Raw genomic sequence first — 18,390 nt, 5'->3', positions numbered from 1 at the left:
GAAATCCGATTCTTGGGTAGGATGGGAAATTTGCTGGCACCTTTAAACTTAATCCTTCTTTGTGGTGTGTCCTAGAATTCCACCTCTGGGGCACAGACTGTTTTCGCAATGGGAATAGGCTATAACCATCATACCAATAGTGATAATTGTCTGTGCTTAATGTAATGAAATCCAAAGAAAGAAGCTTTAATTCTGCGAATAAGACTTTTATTCTTTCCTGTTAACCTCAAATAAAAATAGGTGTAATATCGGCTCTGCAATGATGGCTTCCAACCCCGGAGGCCAGGGACCGAGGGAGGAGGGGCACAGAGTTATGCAAGGAGCCTTCAGATTGATCTGAAGGCGAAGCATCATTTTGATCTTTTTGTCACTGTCTATTTAAGAGATGCTAATGTGTACAACTGTCATGAGGATCTATGATTTTTTTTTTAACCTTAAAAAGGGGTCCTTATTCTCAGAGGTTGGGAACCACTAAGTGGTGGAATTCTAGCAGGAGCTCCTTTGCATATTAGGCCACACACTCGTGTGGTAGCCAATCCTCTAAGAGCTTACAAAAAAGAGCCTTGTAAGCTCTTGGAGGATTGGTTACATCAGGGGGTGTGGCCTAATATGCAAAGGAGCTCCTGCTAGAATCCCACCCCTGGAACCACTGATCTTGGAAAATGTGGGGTAGAAAATATGCCTATTATTGCGGGGAGCGGGGGGGGAACCTACCTGTAAGTCCACACAAACAGATCCCAGAGGAATTAAAGTGGTGTCACTCCTGGTTAGGGAATTCCTGGAGATTTGGGAGCAGAGATGGGAGGATTTGGATTGGGGAGGGGAAACAGTCTGGCAGGAATGCAATACCACAAGCCTGCCCTCCAAAGCCACCAACTCCTAGGGAGTTGATCTCTTGTCTGAAGATCAGTTGTAATTTCAATATAGGTCCCACCTGGAGACTGCCACACTACTGTCAATTGCTTTCAGCATTCTTCTATAGCATGCTCATCAGGTCAGTTTTTGTAGGTGATTCCCCCCCGCCCCCTTTCAGGTTAATGTATAAAGTCGTCTCTTTTGGCATGTCTAGGGAGTCGCCTGAGTAGATAGAGATCCCCCTTCCCCCCCCCCTCCCAAAAAAAAATCTGGTCCATCAGGGGCCTAGTTTTGCCGCTTTCATTATTAGCACAGAGGTCAGGGTATTTTTCATACCAGATACAGTGAAACCACTTTAATTCCTCCAGAGTCTACTTGTGTGAGCTTATAGGTAGGTCCTCTTGCTCCACGAACAGTGAGCTGGAAAGGTAACCCAGGTCTTCCTTGCGTTCGCAGTGGAAATACGATCATGTGACAGCTACGTATCTCTTGCTCCAATCCAAGAAAGCTCATGGCAAGCCCGTTCGCCTGAGGATTCCTTCTCTAGCATCGGACTGCACAAGCGTCACTCCAAGCAGAGAGCAGAAGGTGAGTCGTCCTTCTGCATGATTGGGAAGACCAACCCAAAGCTGAGCACTGAGCGGAGGACTTTTGAAAGCTTAGGGCATGCTTTTGTCCATAAAAACCAATGGGGCTGAATGGAGAACAGCTCAGACCGTTGCACAATCAGTATTCTGGTTTATGTAGGACAAAGTGATGAAGCTTTATCGTGACCAAGTGCCCTGTGCTGTAAGGATTGGCATGAAGGCATGAGTCTGTCCCATTGCTCAAACTTGAATGAATATGAACTTGTGTCTTTATGGGAGGCTCTTCATAGCCCCTCTAAACATTCTAGAGAGCATACTAGAAGAGGAATGGAAATAGCAAAGGGAAGAGCAATTTGCTGTGTAGTGGTTAAGAGCAGTGGACTCTAATCTGCAGAACTGATTCCCCACTCCTTCACGTGCAGCCAACTGGGTGACCTGGGGCCAGTCACAGCTCTCTCAGCCGCACCTACCTCACATGTTATCTGTTGTGGGGAGAGGAAGGGAAGGTGATTGTAAGCCCCTTGAGACTCCTTCAGGTAGTGAGGAGTGGGGTATAAAAACCCAGTCTTCTCCTTGACATGAAATATAGTAATGTAAGCAAATCCTCTAATTGCATAGGATAGTGCCCATTTGAGGGACTTACTAAACACCAGGAAGTCAAACCATCAAAAACTGGGGATTTATTTACTTTTTAAAATTTCATCTATTCACACCCCACCATTCTCCCCAATGGCGACCACCCAATGAGCTTCCATGGCAGAGTGGGGATTTTAACACACACACACACACTCATCCCCCTTCTAGTTTTGGATACTAACTTATAAAAGTAGTTTGGTAACTGGCTCAGACATGTCCCAGCACTTTTGAACTGATTCTGTGAAGAACACATTCCATAAAGAATTTGCTATGTAGCTCTGTAAAATGATTTCAACTTGACAAAAAAGTAGTTGTCATTCTTCTGGAAGAATAGGATCCTGTTTTGTGAATACTGCATTTTATGCACTCAACGTTTTGGGTTTGCTCTGGAATGCAAGAACGTTTAAGCCTCAACACTTCTTCCCAGAATAACTGCAAGCATTTTTTGTTATTTTCAAAACACCTTATTTTACGAACGAATTGCGTATATTACTCTAGCAAAAGAGAAAACATTTCCTATTAGCCTTTTTCAGTGGTCCTCATAGCTGAAAACAAAAAAAACCTTTATACCCCTTTCCCACCCCCAATTTGTTATGGGAAGTGGATATTTAAAGCCTTTACTGTGTTCATATTACTGTTAATTGTTGGGATCTGCAAAATGTTTTGAGACGCTTTAGATAATGTTGTTTTAAGGGTTTTGCTGCTTTGATTTGGAATGATGACCCTCTGAGAATTTGATTAGAAAATTGTGCAAGGCTATGGCAAATAAGTATCTACTTTCCTAATCAAATTTCAGCCCCCCACCCCACCCACTCACAACAGTGTCTTCAATGCTAAAAGGGGAGGGAGATCTGTGTTTTGGTTCTAAAACTAGACAAAAAGAAGAGCAGCACACCGTTTCTGTTGAAAGAGAAATACTTTGGTTTTGAAAAAGGAAAATTATGCTTGTCTGAACAAGTGAGCTTACAATTGGGCAGGAAGGGAAATTCAATTAGGAACCTTGCTTGAGCAGTTTTTAAAAAACCCAGTTAATAAAATAATCATCATTTTGTCCGAGGCCTCCCCGGGTGGCTGGCCTTGAATCTCTTCCTTCTGGCCGCTGCAAGAGGGAGACTTTCTGCCTAGGATAGAATTGCTTGATTTTGTTGTCATTTTTTGGCTTGTGTATGTGTGTATTCTTTGGCATAGTGGTTTAAGAGCACAGACTCTAACCTGGGAGAACCAGGTTTGAGTCTGTACTCCACCACATGCAGTTGCTTGGATCAACTACAGTTCTCTCAGAGCTCTCTCAGCCCCACCTACCTCACAGGGTTTCTTTTGCGGGGAATGGAAGGAGATCGTATGCTGCTCTGAGACTCCGAGTAAAGGGCTGGGTATAAATCCAATCTCCTCTTCCTCCTCCTCCGTAGTTATTGAAATATATCAATAGTGTTCTTGTTTTGTCCCCATTTTGCATAGTTTAAAAAATCCTGAACTTCTGTATAATGAACTCACCGCAAGCCTCGAAGTCAAACGTGCATCTGTAATCTATTTGGGGTGGAGTCTGGAGTCTTTTCTTAAAAGGCCAGAGCTAAGCTTTAGGCTTAGCTACCTGAAGAGGCCCGGAGCAGAATAAAAAGTAGAAATTCTATTAAATTAGTTTAAAACCACGGCCTCCCCCATTGCTCTTTGAACAGCGTTACCCCTAATCGCAATTGCAGAGGGTTCTACCTCATCTTTCAAAAAGGCCTTCCGACAGAGAGCCAGTTTGGTGTAGTAGTTAAGTGCGTGGACTCTTATCGGGGAGAACCAGGGTTGATTCCCCACTCCTTCACATGCACCTGCTGGAACGGCCTTGGGTCAGCCATAGCTCTGGCAGAGATTGTCCTTGAAAGGGCAGCTGCTGTGAGAGCCCTCTTAGCTCCACCCATGTCACAGGGTGTCTGTTGTGAGGGGAGAAGATATGGGAGATTGTAAGCCACTCTTGAGTCTCTGATTCAAAGAGAAGGACAGGACATAAATCTGCAATTCTTTTTCATATTAGGTTAGACTTCATTTCTGGTCCCCCCAAGGAGGGGGGGAGGGTGACTTCTGAACTTGTTCTTGGGTTCAGTTTGACGTTCTTTCTCTCTTTTTTTCTTTTCTTTTTTGTTGATAATGACTAAACAGCAGCACTTAGTACTGTGTGAAAGATACGGTTTTGGGAGATATTTTAAAACTTGTCTGATTTAAGCAAACACAAGACTTCTCACCTGAGAACAGCCACTAGGGCCACTGTTGATAAAGCCTGGCAGATTCCAGTCTCTCCAAGATGGCTGCTGTCCCAGCTCTGCTACCTCATGCACAAGTTTAGTAAATATACTGTCCTGAACCAGCCCACTCGGCCTTACCAATAACTTGTGAAATGCTTGGCGCTAAGCCTTGGTACTTGGAAAAGAGATTCAATGGCTATCTTCAGCCTTAAGGATTAATCCAGTTTGGTTAAAAAGTCGTGTCTGGACTATTACCACAAGGAAGTACTTCTGAGCCAGAGGACCCCAGCCATTCAGCCTTCCTCACTAGATGGAGCTGCTTTGTTTTCCAGTTAGGCCAAACCCCCCTCCATTGCCAATTTACATGGGGAGGGAGCAGCGCATGCACACATGGCAGTGGTTTCTTGGCCAGAGAGGACCTGGCTCAACGGGTGAAGAAACTGGCCATCTTCTCAGTTATGGATAACTTTAGGGAGATGAATTGTTTACTAGTAAGGTTCCAGTGCTGCACATGAGCTCCGTTCTCTGAAAGGGAATTGTTCTGACAGGAAGTTAAGACTTTATTTTTATGGGAAGGGTGAAGCAGTGTTTCAAGTGGGGTGGTACATCTGTTGGCCACAGCCATGTGAAGGGTTCAGACAATGCACTCATCTAATGACTCTCAAATGTTTTTTTGAACAGTTCAAAAAGAGCCTGACTTTTGAAGATGCTCCAGAGCACGGCAGCGACGATACGCCTGACATGCTTGGGTCCTTGGAATTTCTAGGTTCCTTCGAAGCTCAGCCTGTACCATGTATTACACCCAAAGCCAAACAGGTAACTCTAACTGCAGGATACTTTTTAACAAAGTTAATAGCCTATCATGATCTCAGTAACTGTTTGGGTGCAGGTTTGTTTCCTGTTAAAACAAGAGTATCAAGAAATATGGGGCCTCTCTTTCCTCTGCCGCTGAGTTTAGGAGCACTCAAAACGTCTTGCTGTTTTCCAAATTTTTTCCCAAAGTCAGTATGAGGGGCAGAATAACACCCAGCTTATGCTTCAAAGGCAACACAAAGCCCTTGCTGCTTTAGATTCCATTCCGTGATCTTTGTCCTTCTGGCTCTGATATTAAAAGAAGTTAGGGCTTTTTAGCTTGGAGAAATTATGATTGAGGGGTGAAATAATAGAGGCTTACAAAATTATGCACAGGATAGAGAAGGAAGTACAAGAACTCGTGGGCACTCAATGCATTTGATGAGCAGTAGGTTTAGAACAGATAACTTCATCACGCAAAGAGTGATCAACACATGGAATTCACTGCCTCAGGAAGTGGTGGCAGCTGCAAGTGTAGGCAGCTTTGAGATGGGATTGGATAAACAGAGATCCATCAGTGGCCATTAGCTGTAAGATATAGGTGGGACACCATGTCTGGGGCAGTGATGCTCTATGTTCTTAGAGCTGGGTGGGGAGGGGCAACAGTGAGATGGCTTTTGAAATTCTGGCCCCACTGGTGGACCTCCTGATGGAATCTGGGTTTTGGCCAGTGTGTGACACAGAATGTTGGATTGGATGGGCCACTGGCCTGATCCAGCATGGCTTCTCTTATGGAGGATGGGTTCTCTCTGATTCTGAGCCTCGAAAATGCTCAGAAAATGATGAGTGTTCTTGTCATTTCCCAAGTTTTTCAGAGGCTTGGTACAACAGGGATGAAACCCTGCTATACTCCCCAGCACAGAACAAGGGAGGAGAAGCAGGGGCTCCCGTTTTTGAGCTGGGCCGAGCTCCTAAGTCTTGTAGGATATTACGCAAGGGTATATATCTGCCTGGGGTGTGGGGGTAACAAGTGGCTAGGATTCTGAAGTTGGCAAAAAAAAGAGCTTTTACCTGCAGGATAGATGAGATAACTTGGCAGTGTCCCAGGGTAGATGCCTCTGCACTGAGTAGGGGTGTATATGTTTCGAGCCAGTGGGGGAAAAGTATAAAAGTAAAACTTTATACATTCAGCTGATCTCTTTCAGTAACACAGGGCAGCTGATAAAACAAACTGCAGAATTCTTTCACCATCTACAATCCAGTCTCTATGGCTACGTTTCAAAAAAGTAGTCACTGTTTCATAAAAATGTACCCATTTCCTTCCTGGGGAAAATATGACTAGCTCTTCTGCTGAACAGGCTGCTGCCATAGCCAAAAGTGAGACAATGACTTCTTGGTAACTCCTTTATAGTAACTGCAAAATAATGGTTCCTGGAGCATGTCCTCCATTCATTGCTTTTTCACAGAAATAACGGTCCATCCACAATTCTCCCATATGCCAAACAAGAAACACATTTCCCTTTGCTCTCAGCCTGCAGATTTTGTTCTAATTTTTAGAGAATCCAACACTACCCATTTCTTATATAATGGCTTTTTCTCCATCTGTTTATATATGCATCTTTTGAGTACTAAGGAGGTGTAACTAGAGGATGGTTCATAATGCAAATCGCCAAAAATTTATGACTGCAACTACGGAGCAGCTGCTGCTAATGAGAAAAATCCCAAATCAAGACTCTGGGAGGATCTGATAGAGAATCCTGACCTTTGGAGCTGTATGCTGTCTAACAGAGGCTGTAGACCATCTGTGTGGGTCTTGCCTTGAGAGGTGTACCATCTTCATGTGCAGCTTCAGTCAGGGCCGGCCCTAGACTGACTGGCACCCTAGGCAAGGCTAACTTCTGCCCCCACCCCCACACTGATAACTTCACAGTCACATGGGGGGCACCCAATTTGGCGCCCCCCAGAAAGCCGGCGCCCTAGGCGATTGGCCAAGTGGCAGGGCCAGCCCTGGCTTCAATGGACCTTAATCAATTTCTTGTTTTTTTAAGCATCGTGTATTCCTGGATGGTGAAGAATTCACTCCACCTCTTCCTCCTATGCCAAGAAGAGGAGTATGGTCAAAGAAAAAGGCCAACAAGGAGAACTCTGATGCCAAAGCAACAGCGAACCTTGAGCCTTTCGTGCATCCTGCTCCCAAGACGCCGATGTGGGCCATGAACGAGAAGAGGGTCCTGACCACCCCAAACCGTGTGCTTCCATCTGAAGGTACAAAGGAGGGGCTGAGATCAAGGAGGAAGCACCCTTTCGCTCTCAGAAGTTAATGGATTGGTGACTTAGTGCAAAATTGCGAACACCTGTTGGGGGGGGCACTTGTGCTGCTTGAAAACATGGATGCTCCATAATCCTTCAATCTTCTTCGTGGTCTCTGTGCAGTCCCACACATGGGTTTTCCCGCTGGAACGAACCCGACCTCGGAGAATTCAAAGCTAGCCTTAAGCGTTATTTTTGGCGCGCACTTCCTCCCGCCCTGGGGAGCAGGCATCCACTGCGCATGCCTGGAGCGGGGGGAAGGCGCTCCACCCACCAATTTCTTTCCGACCGCCGCCCGGGATAGTCCTTCCTCGTTGCGTCTCCTCTCAACTAGCCTCCTCAGCCGTTTTTCTTCGCTACCGCTAACGTTTTTCTTCACTTTCTGCTCCGCTTCACTTCTGTCTGGTATAGTATAAAAAAAAAAAAATCTTTATATATCCTCCTTTCCCCTTTATCTCTTCCCTTTTCCTCCTTCCCCCCCCTTCCCCCCGGGCGTATGGAAGGAAGAGAAGTTAAAATCACTTTTAAAAAGTGCATCCGTTGTGGGACTAAGATTCCCTCCTCAGACGGCCACGCGTTGTGCTTGATTTGCCTGGGTGAAACTCACAGAATTGACGCTTGTACTCACTGTGCCCAGTTCGGCAAACAAGCTAGAAAGAACCGCGCCGCTAGATTGAACAGTCACCTACTGACGAAATCTCTGCGTCCGGCTATGTCTCAAGGTTCTGACCCTCAGAAGTCTCCACCTTCCCTCACACCTCAATATGGAATGGTATTCGGCTGTTCCCATGCCCAGGGCAGCTAGAGGAATACCATGCCACAAAAGTACATGACATGCGCAGGGCAAAGCACAGAAGACAGCAAAACCTTCGCAGTGCAATACTGCAGTTGGTCTTCAGCGGGGAAAACCTGCCCTCAAACACTTATGGAAACAAGTTGCAGTCATGTTCCTTGCCGAAAGGGCAAGAGGTTATCTGTCTTCTCAGGTTAAGGCATTTTGAGCCTTAGGGGGGTCAGCTCAGATAAGGCGTTTGGTTCCCTTATGGCTGGGACTTTGAGGAAGGCTTATTCTGTAGACTAATATATGGGATGGGGGGATGGTAGGCTTCCCAACCCTCCCGCCCTGGCGGGGGACCCCAGGATCTCAGAGGAGCAGCTACAGTGAAGTGAAGAAGAGGCGGCAGCGCAGCGGCGTCGCCCGCTCCACCTCGGTGAAATCAGAGAAGGGGAGGGTGGAGGCAGGCCAGGAGCGTGGCGAGCCTGCAGCAGCCGCCGCCACAGCACCCCTGCTACAGCCGGCAAGCCCGTCTTCAGCGCCCCCCCCCCACCATCACCACCGGCTGCAGCACTTCGAGGGGCCCCCCGTCGCTGCCTCCTACATGATGGTGGCCAAGAGGCCCCGCTTCAACTCCTGGAGCGACGGCGGGGGGACCATGCACGCCCCCGGGCTCCGACGGCTTCCCCCAGCCGCTTCCCCTGCAGCCCCCCGCTGAGCACCAAGCAGCCTTGCAGCAGCGCCAGAACGCCGCCCTGATGATGAAGCAGCTGGCCGCCGCCACGCCTCCGTCAGCCCAGCCTGCAGCAGCTCGGCCACCACCCCCACCACGCCGAGGCCGCCGCTTTCGAGGCCCAGGAGAGCGCCTGGTGGAGGGAATGAAGACATTTAAAAAGGTGTGCCATCCCTTTAGATGTAATGGCCAGAACTCCCTTTGGAGTTCAATTCAGCTTGTCACACCCTTGCTCCTAGCTCCACCCCAGTGTCTCCTGGCTCCACCCACAAAATCTCCTGGCTCCACCCCCAAAGTCCCCAGATATTTCTGGAATTGGACTTGGCAACCCTAGGGGACGGTGTTTGTATTGGTTGTTAGTATTATACAGGTAGACCAGGATGGCTTTTGTTGGTAGAGGTGAGTTTTGCTTGTGTTGAATTTTTTTTCCTGCATTAAGCTTATAGCTTTTCTTGCTAATGGTCTTGAGAAGGTATCTACAGACAAGATACAAAGTACAAGAGGTCTTTTTTAAATGTACTTTTAACAGTTTGCTCAGGTCTCAGCAATATAAGCTTTTTAGATTCTGCAAAGGGAACGTATTTTTTTTTCTTCCAGTAGTTTCTTAGAAATCCACCTTTTTTTGTGGGCGTTACCTTTTTGCTAGTCAGTTTAACATACTAATGAAAGTACCTTGAGAAAGGCAGATTTGCTGAAATGGTTAAAATGTGTATCTTGATTCTAGTTGATTCTTGTTCCCGTTATTGGAAAAAGAGGTATTTGCATGCAAATCTCTATTGTGCAGTAATAATAATACAAATTTGGACTCACTGGCAAAGGAAATCCTGCTCTTTCCTCCTCCCCCAACTTCCTGGTACATTTGGTTTCTTCCTTTTACCAACCCCTCCTCTTTATAGTGGTGGTGACCAGCCCCACTGCCTCCTGCCTGTTGGATTGCTATAGCACCATGATGCCCACAAACACCTTTCCTGGTGCCCACCAAGTGATTTTAGAAAGTGGGTGAAGCTTTTGACCAACAAGGTTTCTGACTGGCCACTGGAAATGTTACTGGCTGCACAAACATTGCTTTGGTGGCAGCTGCTACCACAACACAAGGATCTTTACTGCGTGACTGAAAGTAAGCCACAACAATCTTTTGTGGCTGGCTCCATCTCCTGTGGCACCCATTTTCTGGCTGTGCCCAACATATTGTGTCCAAAGTGCCCACAGGCTCAAAAACATTGGGGACCCCTGCTTTATTAGCAGAGGCCTCCAGAAATTGGTTTTTCTTCATGTGGAGACTTACATAATATATGGGGGTTATCTCTAAAACTTGATTTCTGCATGTGCTTTTTTGTCAGCTTAAGAGTTTCTCCACATTTACAGAATCCTACATTTTACTGATAGATGGTCCGGTTGCACCAGGGCTCTTTTTCTAGCAGGAGCTCCTCTGTATATTAGGCCACGCCTCCTTTATGTAGCCAATCCTCCAAGAGCTTAGAGGGCTTTTAGTACAGGGCGTACTGTAAGCTCCAGGAGGATTGGCTATATCAGGGGGCATGGCCTAATATGCAGAGAAGCTCCTGCTAGAAAAAGAGCCCTGCATTGCACTATTTTTTAATCTGTACAGTGGTGTGCCTTTGGCAGCTAGATATAAGGATAGTCATCCACGTACTTTCAACTGGTATTCCTAATACCATTCTAAGAAGGCCATATTTTCCCTGTGTGATAGATAATGAAATAAGCCTGAGAGACTTGCTTGAGACCAAAGATCAGGACCACATTTTGGGGGCACGCCCCCCCGCCCCAACCTCTGTCTCGTAACTGCTATATGCTACTCTAGCTAGCTATGCAGCCTCTCTGCCCACCTCTCTGCAGGGTATCGTCTCTCTGCATGCAAATTTCAAACTCTAATAAGACCTTTTTTCTAAATCTGGGTGCTACTACTTTCAGAGAGCGGTCAGGCCGTGAAATGGAGCCCAGCTAAGAAGCCACCCGCTCCTGCGCATCCAGAGGAACTGGTGACGGGGGTCATTAGCCCCGAGAGAAGGTAAATGTCCACTTTCCCGAGCATATTCAGATGACACAATAGACTATCTTAATCCTTTTATTGATTGGGGGGGGGGGGAGCTTTTTAAAACGACATCTCTGTTTTGCAGTGTTAAACCCCTCTTTTAAATCTATTCCTACAGCCACCGACAAATGTTAAGAGGCTGGGGAGGTTAACTCTTAACATTACACACTTCAGTAGTCTTGGATACACTCCTGTTTTCCATAATTAAAATTCATTCATTCCCCTGGAGCATGTATACAATTTGCTCTCAAAATCCCAAATTGCTGTTGGGCAGCAGATCTTTTGTCTGGCACGTTCTCTTCTTTTCCCACTCCCCCCCCCTTTAAAAAAGCCAGAGGTTGAAAGACCTTTTATTGGATGTTGTTTCCCAATGACCAGTTTCCAGCTGCTGAAAACCACACCCGCTTTGCTGTCTCCCCACGTGTCAGGTGCCATTCCTTGGAACTGGATCTGAACCAGGTTCATCTGGAAAGCGGCCAGAAGAGGAAAGGGGCCAAAATGTTCGGAAGCTTCGAAAGAGGCTTGGATAAAGTGATCACCATGCTCACACCCAGTAAAAGGAAAGGCTCAGCAAAAGAAGGCCCGAGGAAGCTACGGGTAAGCCGCTCAGGCATAAAGAGGTTCTTGTTTCCTATGGCAAATGTTGGGAGGAGGTTGTGAAGGATGAGGCCAAACTGCCCCCTGGGGGAAAGAAACCCAAACTACTGCTATGTCGGTCGGCAGTCAAAGAGCTGATTTGAATCCAGTAGTACATAGCTGGTCTTGAGGACAAAAGGAAATTGAGGAAGAATCGTACTGCTACAGCACCAACCCCAAATCAGACTTTTCCCTGCAGCCACTGTGGCCGGACCTGCCTCTCCCGCATTGGTCTTGTCAGCCACCAGCGAGCTTGCAGCAGACGTGGACTACTGCACCTTTCTTAAATCTTCGTTCGCGAAGTCAAGCCGAGAGAGAGAGAGTACTTGGGTATAATATTCAGGGTACAAGCTTTCCAGATTTTTCAGGGTATAAGATTTCAAGAATCAGTGTTCCTTTTGTCATATCTGAGGAAGGGAATATTGACCCTTGAAAGCTTATATCCTGAAAATCTTGTCAGTTTTGAAGGTAGTAAATCTTGGAAACTGCCATGCCTTCAAGCCTTGGAAGAATGCTCTGGAAAAGATATCTTCTGGGCTGGCTAAACAAAGAAAGTAGATCCATATGCGGAAGAAAAAACACCAAAGATCCTCTTCAGACCTCTGCTCTCTGATTAAGTCAGCTAAGCAACTCCGCCTAAATGATCTTATCTCCTGCCAGCCTCAAAGGTATTAACTGGACTCAAATCTAGCTCTTGTACTGCTAGTTCTGTCGACCGTCAAGGGGGCTTTTCTCCCTTCCCACCTTCATCCACCCCACGACAAAACAAACAGTTATGTTGTGGAGGGGGTGTATGCCAAAGCCGTTGGTGTTGTGCCAGTGACATCTGCTGCTTTGGCTCTGAGACAACACCAGTTCCTTGTGTAAAACTTGCTTTTATAGATCCTGGCCTGTACATCATTAAGACTTTAGCCACAGCTATAAGTACCCTTGCTTTGTGCTGATATGTATTTATTTAGTGCCCTATTTTTTCTCCAAATGGAGATCTAAACTGGCTTACAAACCCTTCTCCCTCTCTCCATTTTATCCTCACAACAACCTGCTGTGGTAAGTTAGGCTGAGATGGAGTGACAGGCCGAAGGTCATCCAGCAAGCTTCTGTGGCAGACTGGGGATCTGAATCTGGCTCCTAGTCAGTGCTGCACCACGTGGGTAGTAACGAGCCTTACCATCTGCCTCTTGATGACAGTCAGCTTGGAGACTTATGGCAGCCAATTGACTGGGGGTACCCTTTTCATTTCTGCCAGCCCACCTGAGGGAAATGGGTTTGTATTTAAGGCACATCATAGCTAACGTGTACATAACCTTAGGGAGGATGAAACAGAATAAAAAAATCAAGGCTGTTTTGGTTGCAAATCTTTAGACACTTGTGTGGCATAGCCAGGTTTTCCTGTCTAAAGTAGTTTTTCCCCATCTCATAGCAGCTGAATCACTTACAGGCTAGCGATGCGAACTTTTTGCAGTTCACAAAGCTGGGCCAGCCACCAGGGTGATTAAACATACGTCACACAAGAGATTCTAAACTCACTAAGCTGCCTTGCCTTTCAGCTTTCCAAGCACGCTGTCAGCATTATTTAAACACTTTCCCCTCCGTACATTACACTCAAATTCACAAACCAGTAAGTTTAACTGCTTTCACCACTGAAGGGTGGTATTTGGAAAGTTACTCGCAGATTGAGCTCCCAAATAATGGTCTGCTTTGGCTGTCTGCTAGAACACAAAAAATTAAGGCTGTCGGGGTTTTTTTTGGGGGGGGGGGAGTGTTTTTTAAATTTGGTCTCAACAGAATCGCCGTTTGTGTAACTGAATGGCTTTTTCAATCTAGCCCATCTGGTCATTATGGGAATACAACAAGGGTCAAAACACCAGGCATGAGTGGTCAAGTGGGAACAAGATCTCTAGGACTTTCCAGGTCGGAATTTAAACAACTGAGCAAACTGACAGGGAGCCATAACTGTTACTACTTGGAACAGTTGTCAATCTAAATCTCTTGTTTTGAGAACAGGGGTGGGGGGAGAGACCTCACAGGTGGTGGGAACACAAGAGCTTGGGTTCCGTAACCCTATTCTGCAGTATCCTTCCAAAACAAATGTGAGGGGAGGGACCTTAGGAGGTAGCAAGCCAAAACTAGTCAATATTTATTATTTAGAGAAAGGATATGTTGTCTCTCTAGAGACCTGCTTGAGACATCTCTTGAAAATACATAATGAAAGCGTAAAACCTCAGCTGGCAGCATAAAATGCCATTCAGTAGCTTCATAAAGCAGACCATAATGCTATACATGCTGGGAAGATGGCTAGTTCTGTTTTGTAATATGGCAGTCTCTTGCCAGTTGGCCTCTATTGGGACTTTGTTACAATAAACGTGAGTTACTTCACACCACCTGGAAGAGTTGAGGTGTCGTGCTAGGGTTTTAACTTGAAACTGAAAACCATGTCCTGGACATACACCAAGTTTCAGTCTGATCTCAGGGTTCAAGGGAGGTAACATCGAGCACAATGTTGAAGCGGGTGCATCAGACACACCCTTTGCTTTCCCACTTACACTGTGCAGTGGGCACCTACATATGAAACTGTCCTAGACTGAGTCAGGCCATTGGTCCATCATGGTCAGTACGGTCTACTCAGACTGGCAGCAGCTCTCCAAGGTCTCAGGCAGAGGCCTTTCTCGTCATTTACTATCTTGTCCTTTTAGCTAGTGATGCTGGGGATTGAACCTGGGACTTTCTGTGTGCCAAGCAGAAGTTCTGCCACTGAGCCATGGCCTCTGTCCAGATGTTGACAATGGTTCTGGGGGATGTGTAGTCTGAGGATCCCTTAGTGCTGAAAGAGAATGGGGAAGTGACTGAAGCTTTGACTTGTGGCTGCTAAAACTCAATATTCTAGCCAACTTCAGTCACAAGCAATTGTGTGTGTGTGTGTGGGAATTTTCTTTCTTTTTTCCCCCTAGGCTCATTACAATGTGACCACAACTAACCTGCTGAATCCAGATGAGCTGCTAAAGGAAATAATTGCTATCCTTCCTGAAAAACATGTTGAATATGTACAGAAAGGGTAAGCGTAAATACTTGTCTCGGCAGCTAACAGTTCGATCTCTCACTCCACCTGGGCTATCTATCTAAGACACGTTACCTTGCTGAATGTGATGCCCCTTGAGAAATGGGTGTTCTTAAATCCTGATTCTCCCGCGGAGGAGAAAGCACAACAGTGTTGTCTTGGTGGATTTTGCAATGAAATGGAAGTAAGACCTTTGAAATGTCGCTTGGGAATTAGTTGTTAAAGGGGTCCATCTAGCAAAGAACTGTCTTAGCCAGAGGATCTCTCTATAATGGAACACAGTAGCGTCTGTACTTGGGGCCGTCTGCTCGCCAAGCTTGTGGTTTGTTCTCAAGCCATTTCTTCCATAAAAAGGTAAAGGTAGTCCTCTGTGCAAGCATCAAGTCGTTGCTGACCCATGGGGGGACATCACAGCAGGACATTTTCTTGGCAGAATTTTATGGGGTGATTTGCCATTGCCTTCCCCAGTCATCTACACTTTACCTATGGAAGGCTGAGTCAGCCTTGAGCCAGCTACCTGAACCCCACTTCCACCAGGATCGAACTCAGGTCGTGAGCAGAGCTTGGACTGCAGTACTGCAGCTTACCACTCTGCCCAACAGGGCTCATTCTACACCAACAAAAAAAAACCTGCTGGTTGATGGATTTGGATTTAGAATTACTGGCCAGTTATCAAAACAACAGCACAGAGCCCTTCCTTTCTGAGAAGTTAACTGACATAGCTAAACTCTAGCAACCACTCGTTGGTTTTCTGTTTTCTCTAGATTATACCTTTATTAGAGGAACACCAAGATCAACCTGGTGTCAGAAGACAAATGCAATTTGTGCAGTTTTCTTAGCCTCATTGACTAAAAGTGCCTAGTTCATCTTTTGGAGGGCCCAGGCTAACCAGATCTCAGAAACAAAGCAAGGTTGACTCCAGATAATTCTTGGATGAGAGACCTCCAAGGAAGTCTGGGGTTGCTATGCAGAGGCAATGCTAAACCACTTCTGTTCATTTTTTGCCTTAGAAAACCTTATTGGGGGGGCATCATTTGTCAGTTGAGATTTGACAGCACTTTCCATCATATGCCAAGTCCACATTTTACCACCTTAGGCGGATAAGGCAGCTGGCTCCGTACCTGAAACGCGATGACCTGGCAACAGTGATTCATGCGACGGTCACCTCGAGATTAGACTACTGTAACGCCCTCTATATGGGGCTGCCCTTGACTCAAATTCGGAGACTGCAACTAGTGCAAAACGCAACAGCCAGGTTGCTAACGGAGCTACCTGTACGGGAGCACATTCAACCTGCGCTGGAAACGTTACACTGGTTGCCTGTGGCATTCTGGATTCGCTTCAAGGTGCTGGTCATAACATCTAAATCCCTATATCCTTGGCTATATTGTTATGTGATTTTATAGGTTGTGAGCCGCCCTGAGCCTGCCTTGTCAGGGAGGGCAGGATATAAATCAAATTAATAATAATAGTATATGGCCTGGGACCTGTCTACCTGTGGGACCGCCTCTCCCCATACCCCAGAGAGCACTACGTTCAGGATCATCAGGGGAGGGCGGGATATAAATTTGATTAAATAAATAATTAAATCGTTCATCCGAGGTAGCACTTTAAAGAACCCCAATAACCAGAGGTAGCGAAATGTCATACTGGGGAAAGGTGACGCAAGCATTGTGCAAGACATACAACAGTTTCCTTCTGGATTCTCTCATGAGCTGCTTAATGGAATACTGAATGAATGAAAAAGCTTACCTGGATTGTACTAATTCATGCTGTGGGGGGGGGGGGGCTGGGCTTGCACATTCTAGCACTCCCCATGATGGGAGGATGGAGCAGTCCTGCTTACTGGCTCAACAAGGCGAAGAGTCCAATCATCCTTCTCCAGTGCTTGTTGTTTGGGCAAGGAGCAATTTTTTTGTTTGTTTTAGAGGGGAGGCTTCAGCCATTCCATATACATCACCTTAGCAGCCTGAACTAGTACAATCCAAGAAAAGCTTGATTCTACTGATCATATTTCACAGCCTAGTACTTGCATGGACATTTGGCTCTTTACCCCCGTTCAATGGCTGTAATAATCTCAAGCATTCAACTTGTGTGAACACCAATGTTCCCTCTAAGCTGAGTTATTGTGCACTAGCTCAGCTTTTTAGCTTGTGGCTCACACATTTTTGTCTTACCTCAGGAAGGATGGCCCCAGGACAAACTAATTTATGCAGTAGCCAAATTGCTCCCTCACAATTCTAATGCAAGTATCTCACAAAGTAGAATTCTTGCTCACAAGACTCTACAGCTTAGAGGGAGTATTGGTGAGCACCTGAGCTAATTCTCCCCCCCTTCAAACCTTGGTTTTCCACAGCTACAAGCTCAAATGTCAGACACAGTCAGACTTTGGCAAAGTGACCATGCAATTTGAGCTGGAAGTCTGCCAGCTGGGCAAATCTGAAGTCATCGGCATCAAGAGGCAACGGCTGAAGGGGGACGCGTGGGTCTATAAAAGGCTAGTGGAAGACATCTTGTCTAGCTGCAAGTTGTAGCCCCTGGTTGCCCCACCGGGGTACAGAGCAGCTTCAACTAGCTGTGGTCGATTTGGCCATCACGATGAGGTCTAACCTGTCCAAAGGACTAGCGTGTTGTTTTTAAAATAGAAACTCTTTTGTGAATAAATATGTAACCTACCAGGTCATTCTGTCCTTGTCTTTCTTTAATTGCTCATTTTTGGTGCATTACTGTGATTTGTGTGTGTCTGCAGATGAGAACATTGAGCTGTGCCTTAAGAGCAAATGCAGCCACTGAGAAATAAAATCTCATGAAGACTGTGCCACCTTTTATTTGGAATGACAGGCTATGGCTTGGATCAAGCAGGAAATTTCTGCTCATGAGGCTGGTGGTCTTCACCAGTTTCCCCCTCATTCTCTTTTCTGGGGGGCCTGTGTCCCTAGGAACTATATTTTGGGGTGCAGCAGGAAGGGGAGGGGAAGTAGTCCTTCCCATCAGCAGAATATCTGCTGGAGCCCATCTTCTGCATTCAGATTCTGAAATCCTCTTTCTGTCTCTCTCTCTTCATACTGATGGGGAAATGGATGACTTTGAACAACTTAAGCAGCACTTCCTGAAATGGTTAAACAAAGGCTGTGTTTTGATGTCATAATCAAACTCTAGGTTGTAATGTGAACAAGTCTCATTCACATGAAGACTTATGATGCTGCATTATCCTGGCTCAGACCATTGGTCCACTGAGGTCAGTAATGTCTCTTTTACTACTTCTCCAGGGTTTCAGGAAGAGGCCTTTTATATCACCTACTGTTTTATCCTTTAACCGAAAATGCCTATGGTTGAGCCTGGGACCAGATGCATGCAAAGCAGACACTCTACCACTGAGCCACATCTCCCTCCAAATCTCTGCCCTCAAGCCCCCTCCCTTCCCCCACCTTTCCAAGACTGAAGACTTCCTGGCTTGAAATAGTTTGTTTTATGGGATGTCCAAATGATGCCGCCATAACACACTGCCGTTAAGGAAGACACAGTCCAGGATTCTAAACCAGGGTGTAGTTTCATAATCCCGAATTTGTAGACAGGAAGCAAACTAGCTTGTGGCGACATCCAAACTGAGCTGCTCCAACTAACTGGCTTCAAATGATCCTAAGGGACTCTTCACATCTGGGCCATTTGCTATTTGAGATCTTACCGTCAGGTAGACGATATAGAGTGTTGAAGGCTAGGACAAACA

At 46.1% G+C, this 18,390-nt stretch overlaps 1 protein-coding gene across 2 annotated transcripts in view; it reads left to right on the top strand.

Annotated features, from left to right (window-relative positions):
- The window catches only part of MELK (maternal embryonic leucine zipper kinase), a 43,472-nt gene extending 26,126 nt beyond the window's left edge, over positions 1-17,346 (top strand). For both annotated transcript variants that reach the window (XM_060237026.1, XM_060237027.1), the window contains 7 exons: positions 1,312-1,443; positions 4,991-5,125; positions 7,150-7,366; positions 10,852-10,948; positions 11,401-11,569; positions 14,557-14,660; positions 17,020-17,346. In XM_060237026.1, the coding sequence (XP_060093009.1) occupies positions 1,312-1,443; positions 4,991-5,125; positions 7,150-7,366; positions 10,852-10,948; positions 11,401-11,569; positions 14,557-14,660; positions 17,020-17,197 (1,032 nt within the window). In that variant the 3' untranslated portion in view covers positions 17,198-17,346. The remainder of the gene's footprint in view (positions 1-1,311; positions 1,444-4,990; positions 5,126-7,149; positions 7,367-10,851; positions 10,949-11,400; positions 11,570-14,556; positions 14,661-17,019) is intronic.
- The last annotated feature ends 1,044 nt before the right edge of the window (positions 17,347-18,390 follow it).

Source organism: Heteronotia binoei, chromosome 4 (assembly GCF_032191835.1).
Source record: "Heteronotia binoei isolate CCM8104 ecotype False Entrance Well chromosome 4, APGP_CSIRO_Hbin_v1, whole genome shotgun sequence".
Classification (NCBI taxonomy): domain Eukaryota; kingdom Metazoa; phylum Chordata; class Lepidosauria; order Squamata; family Gekkonidae; genus Heteronotia; species Heteronotia binoei.
The sequence above is the reverse complement of the archived record's forward strand: the minus strand, read 5'-3'. Positions and strand labels throughout refer to the sequence as shown.